Genomic DNA, 12,248 nt, shown 5'->3' with positions numbered 1-12,248 from the left:
TATCTCCAAAACACAGCTTTTAGTTCTACTACAGATTCTTTCAGTTGCTTAGAAGAACTCTGAACTAAAAGGGATACATAGTCCACATGGTACAGATATGCAGATAGATGTCATTATATGTAGAAGAGTTTCAGTAGCCATTGCCTTTGCTGTAAGCATTTCCTCTTTTAATGATGGATACTGTGAAGAGAAACTAATGGTATTATTTTGTGATTCAGATAGAAGCAAAGGAAGTATATGCTCAGAGACAAAGTCTACTGAAAGATATTGAAGTCATGAGGACCAGAGAGGCAGAACTGAAGCAAAGAATTGAGTCATTTGAAATGTAAGTTGCTGAAGAGCATTTTCAATTCTAAATGTTGTTGGTCTTCTGGAAAGCATACTCCAAGATGTTACTGCTTCTGCAAAGCTGAAATAGATTTTTATATATCCCATAATTTGTGTTGGCATTTTGAACATTGTTGTGTACTACCTCAGTTGGCTGGGACACTTGATACAAAGAGAAGCCTTTTTTTTTTTTTTTTTTTTTCCATTCCTTTCATTCAGCCAAAACACTGCAGCATCACTTTGGAGGCAAGGAACCATATATTTGCTTTGAAGGCCTTGAATTAAACAGTAATGATTTTGAAGGTCTTAAATTAAAAAAGTAAGCAATCAACGCAGTATGTAACAGTCTTAACAGTTGCGATGCATGTATATGATGTTTTGCTTTTTTGGACTTGTTTTTTTCCACTACTAAGAACGTTGTCTTTCAGTTTTCCTTGGTCAAACTGGGAAATAACTAAACTGTCTTCTGCCAGGTTTTAAATACTACCTAAGTTTATTACTCTGTCATCTCTTTTATATGGCAAAATGAGTGTCCCACAGAAACGTGTCTTTTTTTTTTTTTTTAACAATCCAGCAGAGGGTGCTGATAGTGTTGGGCATGATGCTCGATTTCTTTTGAAGGCTTTCTGGTGTGGAAAGCTGAGCTAGGGTTACCCTGGGAGAGCTGCATAGTTGATTGGTACTGGATTTTAATTAGGTCAATTTATTTTCTGTCAGACCTTCTTGTTCTTAATGAGTTAGAATGACATGTTCTAATCGTAACTTTAAATTGCTAAGGTGTTCTAAGCAAGCACATCAACCTTTAATGGCTCTGAATGTTAAGGAAAAAAAAAATTAAAAGCTCTGGAGTTTTGTCTTTGTAATTGGTCATTGTATATTTATTAATATTTCAGCACTCAGAAGCTTCAGGAAGAGAAAAATAAAACTATTGATGATGCACTTCGACGTCGAGAAGTTGCTGTGAAGAACATAGAGGAGACTTATGACCAAAAGCTTAAGACTGAACTCTTAAAGTAATTTTTTCTTTTCTCTCTAATAGAACGTGTGTTAATTCTTAAGAAAATAGAATTTAAAAAATTATAGGATTTCTTTTGAGAAACGTAACAAAGTAAGGACTTAAAAGTTTCCACTCACTCTTGTTTTAATTGCCTAGAATTATTTACATTTTTGCTTCGCTAGCAAGATGTTCTGTCAGATTCAGAAAATGCTTTCTATGGAAAATAATTCTCTTTTGATTATAGGCTACATTATTTTTGTAGATTAAATCCTGTGTTCTTTATATGGGAAAGAGATGTGAGATAAGTTGTATGTTTAGACAAGAGGATGTAAAGCATTAGTAACTTCCTTTGACCATGATTAAAAGAACTGGCCCTTTTATGGACACAGAAAAGTCATGGAGGTTAAAGTACAGTTAAAGAAAGGTTAGAGGTTTCTTGGGAAAAGAGTGAGAGACACACCAGCCCACACAGGCAGGTTAGTTCCTAGCTTAATATCTCCTTGTTTTGGGGATCTCTATTGTAGGTCACCCTCTCTTACTGACTCTATTCTGCTTCAGCATGATTTCAAAGAATTTGCTTAGAAATGCTCTTTGAAATGCTCATCTGTGACCACATTTGAGATTTTGCAATGAGTATATCTCACTGTTACTGCCTTCCTTTGAGTGCTTTGGTCACTTGGTTTCTTGATGCTTCAGTGCAGCATATGCTTTCAGTATGTTACTGCTCATGCTTATATTATGGCATGAAACAGTCATCCAGTTAGAAAGGTAAACCGAATGACTGATGCACTCTAACTTATTTTTGCAAGCCAACTGTTTGTATCAGCTGCCACGCAGTAAGTATTATCTGTGTTGGTGTATCTTAGCTTAAATTGCAGAGGAAAGAGCAGGTTTTGATGAGAATGATGTCTCAGCTGGAACTGAGTAGATACCAGGGTTTTGTTAGTGAGGAACAAAATGCAGACCTAACTGACCCACCTTGGTACCTTGTTTTAACCAGTTAGTCAGTAACAGCTAGTTACAAGAAATATTTGTAACACTCCTGGAGATTTCCATAACATTGAACAGTAAAGATGGATGACTGCTGGGATGTAAATACCTGGGCAGTGCTCAATGTCTAACTGGTTTGTGGTGGCATGCAGAGAAGCCAAGGGGACATTACTGTCCTGTACCATCCAACACCTTCATCCATTATCTGGATGATGACTCTGTGTGCTCTCAGCAACTTTGAACATGAGGCTTAATTAAGGGGAATGGCTGCCACAACAAATGGCAGTGTTTTGATGCAGGTGGACTTTGGTAAACTTGGGGATTTTGCCAACACAAACCTTAGGATTTTAACAAAGCTTAGTACACGGGGCAGAGAATCGTTCTGCAGTGGCACAAGTGGGGAGAAAGAATGGACTGAGCAACAGCCTTTCTGGAAAGGACATGGAAGTTCCAATGAAAGTCAGGCTGATGGGATCCACCAGCATGCTCTGGCAAATAGGGCCAACAGCACAATGAGTCACATTAGCAGCAGCGTGGACAACAGGCTGAGGGGTTGTTTTTCCCCTAAGGTACTGGTGTAGGCTGCACTCTGAATATCATGCCAAGTTTTGGGCCCCTCAGTTCAACAGAGTTGTGGAGAAGCTGGAAAAAGTCTAGTAGAGGTCTGTGGAGGCAGAGGGAACACAGTTTGTTAATCTGTTGTAGGCCAGGCTTGATAATCTGGTAGCATCTTGAAGCTGCTTGGAGTTTTCAATCTTTTTGCTTCTAGATACCAGCTTGAATTAAAAGAAGAATATATAGCCAGAACCAATAAAGTTACTGAAGATGAGAAAAAAAATAAAGGTAACCATCTCTCTTTGATTAATACAGCTGCCGTTGAGAGCATTTACCAACAGGTATCAAAGCAGCAGTTACTGAACAGTGACAGTGTTCAGTAACAGAGGTGTAACTGCCAGAAAAGCCACCAACTCAGCCTTTGAAAATCGTGTAGCGAGATCCAGTGGCAGGTCAGCAACTCCTTGCAGTTTAAAATGCAGTGGGAACCAGGAGCTGGTGCTTCACACGGAGGCTGAAAGCTTGCTTTTTCAGTTTCCCAGCTCTTTCTGAAGTTGTCCCAGCTCTTTCTGAAGTTGTCCCAGCTCACTCATTCTCTAATTGAACTCTGGTACAGCCTGATTGAATCGTTGCCAGCTTCTAAATTTATTGTGTGCAAGATGTTTAACCAAAGCTTGAGAAGAGAGCTGAGACAGATAGCATGTTTAGACTTCTAAGTTGGGGTCATGTGAAAGAGATGATATATCATGTGCATATGAATTTGATTTACTTAATTCTAAAATAGTTTTACATATGCATTGTATACACTCATGCAGTGATTTACATAATTTTGAAGGCGTATGTATACATACATGACAGTTATTATAAATTTTTGAATTAAATTGAATGTTGGACTTAGCAAGTTAAATTTTTTTGCTGATACAGTCTTTAATGTAATTGTCTATTAATCTAATTCAGCATTTGTAATCCTCCCTGCAGAGAAGGCTATGCTTTTGCGTGAAGAAGCTGTTGCTGTTAACTCCAAAAAGGAGGAACTCAAGCAAGCTGTGTCACGCACAAAAGAACTTGAGGTGATGTTAAATGTAAATTTAGAGAAACTGTATTCTAATAACTGCATGTGAGCTACATTTAAAAAAAAAAAATAAATAAGTGAAATAGAAACCAGCTTATAGTATAACAGTTTTTCTTTAGAAACATCTTCATCAACTTCTAAATTGTTCTTTATCTGCAGCTGGATTTGGAGTCAGTGAAGGCTCAGGTTCTGTTGGTAAATAAACAGAATCAGTTGTTGACAGAAAAACTGAAAGAGGTATCGGACTATCCTTTGCTAAAGGAGGAGAAACTGGAGCTCCAAGTGCAGAATAAACTACTTAGGCAACAGCTGGATGAGACTCGCACTGAGAACCAGCATCTTCGAGACAGTCAGTGTGAATGATTTAATCCTTTTCTTGTTTATGTTTCCCTTTCTGTTTTTCTTTAGAAATACATTTTCGTTGAAAGACATTCTTTGTATTATGTGTACTGTTAGTTGGCACTAGCCCTCCAACTGATGAATCTAAGTCCCTGACATTATATTTTTTTCAATATATCTGTGTAGTAGAAATCCTGAACTAAGTGATATCTATAATAACATGAATATCCCTTCCACCTCTTGAAAAGCATAATATTTCCAATAATAGCACTAATATGGTTAATAATGGTAAAAATAATATTACATCTTGAAGGGTGAGCCTGTGTGGAACCAGGATTTGGACTCCTGGAGTGGGTCCTCTCCAACTCAGAACGTTCTTTGATTTTTGTGTCTGTAGTTGTAAAGTGCTGATTATTTTTAATGTGCATCTGAAATTACTAGAAAGTAGAGATGTATACACCAGTTAGGTGGGGTTATGTATTTTCCTTCTATAGTAGGACGATGTGTGTAGTTCTTAAGCAACATGTGAACAGTCCTTTGTAAAAGAAAGAAAAAATCTTATGTACTTGCTTCAAACGAGGCCTAATTTTAGAAGACTTTGCTATGTCCTTGAAAACAAACGAGCTTTAAATTTCAAAGAGATATCTTATAGAGAAGTGAACAATTACTCTATGTTAAACTGTCTGATGTTTCTCTTTTGTGGAAGAACTGTCCCAGCCTTCAGCAGAGCACCTGGCCTGCCAAGCAGAGCTGAGGAAGGTGGAACATTCCAGGAGACTGGTGATGGATGAGTTTGAAAGTCATAAGCAGTTTTCAGAAAAGCAGCTCCAAAGTGAGGTTAATGATTCTTTCTTCTTTTTGTCATCCTGTTAACAATTATCTGTCTACCTGTGCAGGTTGCTCTGCAGGTAGTTAGGGGAATGCTTTGCACTTTGCTGGTTTTTATGACTTACAGAAACAAGAAAGCAACAACAAACTTCAGCCAACCAAACAACCCGAGTAAGTCTTTTCAAGCCATTAAGTTGTCAGTGCTGACTTTCACAGGTTTTGCTGGACCTGAAGAACACTTAGAAAGAAATGAGCATTCAAACTGTTCAGATTATTCTACTTTTAAGAATTACTCTCTCTTTTTTCCTCTGGATCTGCTTTAGGTTGAGCGTTCTGCCCTGTTAAAGGCCCAGTTGTTGGACTCTGAAGCTACTGTCAGGAAGTTAAATGTGCAGGTTGAAGATCTGAAACTACAGTTGAAACAAACACAGGCAGGTTTGTGTCTTGTTCTAAAGAAGTCCTTTGTGAAGTTTGCTTACCTAATCAATGTAAGAACTTCCAGATTCTGAGAAAATCCTTCAGTTAAAATATTGCCGTGGAGTGTGTTTCAAGTTTAAAATTAAGATCAGTTTAAAAGCCTTACAACTGCACTTTCAGAAAATAAACACATAGGAGGAAGAGAAAAATGTTCTTCTTGGAACACTTACGTTCTTTTTATTGTCTCTGTTTCAACTCAAGATAAAGACATTAATGTCTGGTGATAACATAATCACCTTTGTTTTTTCACAGTGAATTGTGTTTTAATGCATTTTGGTTCAGGAATGTTCATAGTAAGAATATTTGTATTTCATCGCTCACAATTTAAATCTAACTTTTAAATAGTTGTTGCCAAAACTAATAACTTAAGCACCTCGCACAGACATTAGGAAGGCAAATACATTTTGTAAGGCAATTCAGTCTGCTGAAGAAATGTAATTCTAAAGATGCCTGTCAAGTTGCTGCTATCAAGCATGATAACTTTCATTTTCGGTACACGTGTAAATAAATTAAAAACCTAGAATCAAATTCTACAGTGATTATACATTGCATAGAATATGTTGCATCATAGTTCAGTACGTGCAATGCTTTCTATTATAAACTAGAATAATATGTATGTTTTCATATATGGTATAACTACCAGTACTGTTTGTAATCTGACATTCATTAGTGTCAAAATAACAAATGTATTTTAATTTAATGAAGAAATTCTGCTTGGAATTCTATTTTCCAGCATCTTAATAATTTTACTGAAGAACCTTTTAGATAGAATAAAAAAAATGTGGTAATTTTGCTTAGAAAGATGGGTCTTCAGGGGATACTGAAACAAGCAGGCAAAGCAGGAAGCTGACAGTTCTGAAAATATAAATGTAACAGATATTTTTGAGGAATACTTTTTATGTTTTTATTATTTTAATAATCCATTTGTATGTGTTGGGTTACTTTTTCCTAATTTCTTTTTGATCTAAATAGAGGCAGACTTTTAACCTAACTTGTGTCCTGCACCCTGTTATAATGTGATTGGATATACTGCATCCAAAGGGGTGACATTTTATTTCCTTTTCTAAACCCAGTTGAATTAATGACAACAAAAAAACTGTTTAATTAGAATATGTTTATAAGATAGAGTTCTACATGGAGGAATTACATCTGAAGGTAATTAAATTGATAATTTGCAGCTATGCAAAAAAATACATTCAAAACCAGTACATTGAATTCTCGAAATTTGAATAAATCCATTTTAAAATTATTTTGACGAAAGAAAGTGCCATGTGTTATTACTTCTGATGAGTTATGGGTCTCTCTCTTTGTCTTAACTGTCACTCACATTCTTGATCTGGAAGCTCTGGAAAATGAAGTGTATCGGAATCCCAAGCCTTCGCTCGTTGATCGCTCTGTCATTGACCTCGTTGATGATAGGATTGTACCTCCTGATATTTATACAGATAGCATATTCCTGAAGAATCCCATTGTGAGTGATGTCGTCAAGGGAAGTGCTGTGGCAAGAGCTGGCTGTCACCAGCAGTTACAGACACGTAGTGCTTCTCCAGATTCTGATCTGGAGTGCATGGCGCAAACCTGGGCTAGAATAAAAGAACTAGAAAAAGAGGCAGAGTATTTGGAAGAAGCCTACAGAAACTACCAGCATAGGATAATACAGGATACAGCTGCAAGCAGAACACCAAGAAAGATGCAGTCCCCTTTACTTCTCCAGTGTGCTGTTAGTAGAGTCCCCTTGACTACGCAGTGTGAACTTTTGGAGGATAATCCTGATTCCCAGCATTCTCCTCTGAGCAGTCCAAGAGGAGAAAAATACATTGGAAGACACGGGCAGCCTGATGCCTTTAAAAATCCTTCAACACCACCACACAAAGGAGTGCCTCCTTCTAAATGCCGTTCTTCTACTCCTGTTTACAAATTGGAAAGAGTTCTCAATAACAAGAACCGTTCAGATGGTAAGTTACAATCATTATTATGGGATCTGATTGGAGTTCCTCTTGCATGACTCAGAAAGATTTAGCACTGGTTGTCTTTCATTTATCAGTTTATTTTCTAAGCAGCAGGACAGTCATAGCTGCCCCTTAGCAGGGGTCACCTGCTCCAGCCCCTACCCCAGCTGGACACCCAGAGCAGAGTGCCATCCCCACATGCAGGTGGCTTTTGGAGATCTCCAGGGAGGAGACTGCAGCCTCTGAGCAGCCTGGGTTAGTGCTCCATCACCTGCAAAGCACAGAAGTGCTGCCCGGTGTCAGAGAAAGTCAGAGACAGAATGTGCTAGCTGTTAGGAATATCCATTCTTTATGGAAACATGGAGGAAATACATGGAGGGAGGTTGCGTGCACTGCTCTTAGTTCAGGTAGTTTTAAAGATAAGGCTATTTCATCTCATTCACAACACGTGTAATCCAATTACATGCAGAGATTGTTTCAAAAGTTGCTATTCAGTATAACTACTTTGGAAACTAGTAGAAGTGGTTAATGGTGATTAATCTTCCATCTGTATTCTTATCTTTTCATGTAGTTCTTGCAGTTTCACATGCACAGCAGAAGCTGCATCATCTGGCTTCCATCAGATTCTCTTTTCCAACCTGAAAGGTGTGGATTTGCTTTTATTCTATTGGCTGTGGCATTGTCATCCGTATTCCTGAGCAGTTGTGAGGGAGAAAGGATTAGTGCTTGCTCTTGAGTTTGGAATATTGTAATTTGCTATTAGTGCCTAAGAATTGTTCAGTAACTTTTTTTTAAGTACTCAGAAGAGCGAGTGAAATAGAATACAATTGAAGATTTTGAAGAAAACATGTTCTTCTGTTTCAAATCTGCAGTACATCTGCTTCTTGAATCATGCAATTCTTGTCGCTCTATATCAAAATGGATTCGATAGAATGAAAAAAATACTAACAAAAATACTAAGGACAGCTTCTGTATAAAAGAAACACGAGAAGGGCAGCTAAGTTTGGAAAAGTGTTGGCTGAGGTGAGCTAGTGGAAAATATGGAGAGCACTGAGTGATGTGGAAGGGGCAGAAAGGGACTGATTGATCATTGCTTCACAGACCACAGAATCCTACGATGTTTAAAGAAAACAGAAGGAAGTACTTCTTCATATCATGAATAATTTGTGGAATTTATTGCTTCTGTGGCAACAGAACTAAATGGGAAAATAAAACATCCCTATTTGGAGGGCCTGGAAGCTGGTGGTGGCAGGGGTTTGTGGCCAGAGGCGAGATATCCCTGTTCTCATTTTCCTGTTTCCAAACATTTAATAACAGACGCTCTTGGAAATATGCTGCATCTGAACTATTGTGGCTCTCCTTGTTTTTAAACTCCTCCGGCAGTTTAAAAAGAAAAAATATGTGGTTTCTTCAGTACATTCCTGAATTCTTCAGATAAACTTCATCAGGTCTTGCCACCTCCAACTTTGCTAAGTATATTAACTATTTTCTCTCTCTCTCCCTCTCTCTCTCCCCCCTCATTTATTTATTTATTTGTTTGTCTGTTGAGCTACTGTCTGCTTGCAGAATTAACAGCATCCCATTTGTCACAGTGTTGTGAAGGTTGAAGCAAATAAATGACTATTTTTTATTTCTTTTATCATGGAGGGGTGGACCTGTCTTCTATTGTTACTTACTTATCTGTTAAAGCACTACTGCATGACAAAAGCATGAGTTCCTGGAGTGTGTTTTGAAATAGATTTTTGTTTCAGAAAGCAGGAGAATGAGTAGAGAAGTAGAGATTTTTAGATGAAATTTTCATTTTCAAGAAGAAATAAATAGTGGGACAATGGATTTAGAAGAAGAAAGCCTTTTTTAAAAAGCTAAGGAAACTGGTGACAAAGTGTGTTGTGAAGATGCTGAAAGAAAAGATGAGCTGCAAGTTATTTGGCAATTTGGACAACAGACTATTCAAATTAGAAAGAGAGACATTTATAGTGAGACATCAGTGCAGATTGATCCTGTAGCTCTTAAGTATCAGGAAGTGCAAAAAGTAACACAAAGGATACATGAGTGCAAATAAATATGAAAGTCATAGGGGCCCTGGAGCATGCCCAGAGAAGGACAACAAAGCTGTGAGGGGTCTGGAGCACAGGTCTTATGGGGAGCAACTATCCCCAGGAATCTGGGGATTGTTCTGTCTGGAAAAGAGGCTCAGGGGAGACCTCATTGCTGTACAACTGCCTGAAAGAAGGCTGTGGTGAGGTGGAAATTGGCCTCTTCTCCCAGGTAATAGCGATAAGATGGGAGGTGATGGCCTCAAGTTCCACCAGGGGAGGTTCAGATCAGATGTTAGGAAAAAAATTTCTTCTCAGAAAGAGTGGTGGGACAGTGTTACAGGCTGCCCAGGGAGGTGGTGGAGTCACCGTCCCTGGAGGTGTTTAAGAACTGTGTAGGTGTGGCACTGAGGAACGTGGTTAGTGGATGGTATTGGTGGTAGGTGGACAGTTGGAATAGATAATCTGAGTGGTCTTTTCCAACATTAATGATTCTTTACTTTTATAATTCTACCATTTGCAAGCTTCATTAAAAGCCTTTTTAAGGCATTGTTAGTTTTTTTGCCTTGGTTTCCATGGAAGCTCAAGGCTTCTCCTGTTATACAGTCTGTGGCATCCTTCCCTGATAACAACCCTTGGTAAGGGGATAAGATCTTCAAAATTTTTCTTCTTTCCTTTATCATCCATTTTCATTAATCTGTAGAAAATGAATGCTCCTCTTTGTTTCCTAATGAAGAATAGCCTTTGAGAGACGTCAAGCATTCTCTTTTTCTGGTCTAGTATGCACATAGCTAGCTTAAAATACAGATCAGCCACGTCTTCACTTGATGCCCAGTATGGGAGAAATTCTTAGGTATTTGGCACAAAGGTTGGATTTTGTGAGGAACAGGAAAGTATTATGGGGAGCTGTTAATCATAGGCCTCGTGAGCAGAAAATTTATGATAGCAAAGTATTGTAGAGGAGAATTCAACTACAAGGGGAAAAAAAAATTAGAAACAGGACTTGGGTAGCTGTAGACATGAGAAAATGATTTCTTTAAAGGCAGCACTGCTTAAAAGTAATTTAAAAAATTGAAATGTTGTTTGTTTGTAAGAGGAAGGAGAAGGGGCAGGCAGGGAGGGTGCTTTTGTGTCACCAGCAGATCTGAAGTGCCAAACTCTGTTTTCCAGACAAACTTGCTCTGTTTTTGTCAAATCCTACACTGCTGGAAAGAAACAGTACGAGAAAATTCATATTGCTTACAGAATTGGATGTTAGCAGCCCTGCAGTGGTAGTGCATGCACATTGCAGTTATACATGGTTTGTGGAAACCAGGCTTATCTGGCAAGTCGAAGGATGAATAAATGATTAATACAATTTGTGTTTTGTTTTTTTCTTATTGTGCAGGCGCCAGTGACTCGTACCTTGCCTCTTCCCAGCAGAGTGTTGATCAGGTGTTTTCTCCTATTTCAAAGCCACGCATTCTTTCACGTTCTGAGTCTCTTTCTTCCTCACCATCCAGTCATGGAGAGAAAATTAGGTAATTTCATTTACAAAGCAACATTTTAACCTGCTTTTTAAGGAGAAAAAAACCCACAAAACTTCATGGTGGTAGCTGCTTTTACAATTCAAACAAACCATGAATTTTATCTCATAACTTTTCTAAAGGTGTGTAACATTTCCATCCTTAGAATATCCTCTCCCTTTCACGTTTTCCATTTAAAACTTTTCATGTATCGGTGTTCTGATGAACTTTTGAATGCTTCGGATGCTGTTCTTTAAAACAAAGTGTGGTGTGGGTCATCATGTTTCAAAAACGCTGCAGGATGTAAATCTATAGTGTCAGTTAGGCCTTCTGTTTGATTTTATTTCCTTACACAGTAAGCCACTTTCAGGCAGCTGAATAGAAGATTCATTGCTAATAAATTATGGGAAACAAGTTGATGTAAATGTAATTCTAGCAGTTTGCTCTCATGAGCTTTCATGGGATTTGACAGATGTGACTCTTTAGTGGGCTTCTGCATCATCCGTGTAAGTATGAACCTGATAAGACTAACAGTAATTTCTGCTGATGTTGTCGACTAACATGAAAACAAACCTCATTTCATAAGACAGTTGACTCTTTAGAGTCTTCTTCTGTAACTAGTGCTTACAAGTGCCTCCACTTTCCAAGACTGAAAATCTTGATTCTTCAGTAAAAGCTCAACTGTTTAGTATCTGATGTGTCGTTTCCTAGGAAAAGACACTTGAATCAGTGTCTTGCTTGCCATCGTTCCAGACTTTATTGCTGTAGAAAGATGGTTGTGCTAGGGCAGCTCTAGTGGTCATTCGTAGGGCTCTTATTTTCTTGCTTAATATGCATTTAGTGTAGAGACAGTCTCTCCTGTAGTTAGAATTTCGGAAGAGCCTTTATGTTTTTGGCCTGGAAAAGAAGCTATTGAAATTTTTGGGGGCTGTGAGATTAATTCTGACGTTGGTGTTTGCCTTCCCGTGGCTCTCCTTTGTCTGGTCATTCACATTTTCTCCAGCGTGCATCAGGTTTGCTGTACTGCTGTGACAGAACTTAGAAAGGGGATGTTGAGTGGTAACTTACATGTTAGGGTTTTATGGGAAAATGCTCCAATGCTGTGAGGAAACGTACTTCTTTGAAGGGCGTTGGAGAGTTTGAACTACAAAAAGAATCCACTGTGGGAACAGT

At 38.3% G+C, this 12,248-nt stretch overlaps 1 protein-coding gene across 4 annotated transcripts in view; it reads left to right on the top strand.

Annotated features, from left to right (window-relative positions):
* Positions 1–12,248, top strand: part of OFD1 (OFD1 centriole and centriolar satellite protein) — a 29,191-nt gene that overhangs the window by 6,853 nt on the left and 10,090 nt on the right. For all 4 annotated transcript variants that reach the window (XM_085211918.1, XM_085211923.1, XM_085211942.1 and 1 more), the window contains 9 exons: positions 219–325; positions 1,221–1,340; positions 3,084–3,157; positions 3,848–3,939; positions 4,101–4,290; positions 4,987–5,117; positions 5,432–5,543; positions 6,929–7,540; positions 10,958–11,090. In XM_085211918.1, the coding sequence (XP_085068044.1) occupies positions 219–325; positions 1,221–1,340; positions 3,084–3,157; positions 3,848–3,939; positions 4,101–4,290; positions 4,987–5,117; positions 5,432–5,543; positions 6,929–7,540; positions 10,958–11,090 (1,571 nt within the window). The remainder of the gene's footprint in view (positions 1–218; positions 326–1,220; positions 1,341–3,083; positions 3,158–3,847; positions 3,940–4,100; positions 4,291–4,986; positions 5,118–5,431; positions 5,544–6,928; positions 7,541–10,957; positions 11,091–12,248) is intronic.

This window comes from Meleagris gallopavo, chromosome 1 (assembly GCF_905368555.1).
Source record: "Meleagris gallopavo chromosome 1, MGAL_WU_HG_1.1, whole genome shotgun sequence".
In the NCBI taxonomy this organism is placed as follows: domain Eukaryota; kingdom Metazoa; phylum Chordata; class Aves; order Galliformes; family Phasianidae; genus Meleagris; species Meleagris gallopavo.
The sequence above is the reverse complement of the archived record's forward strand: the minus strand, read 5'-3'. Positions and strand labels throughout refer to the sequence as shown.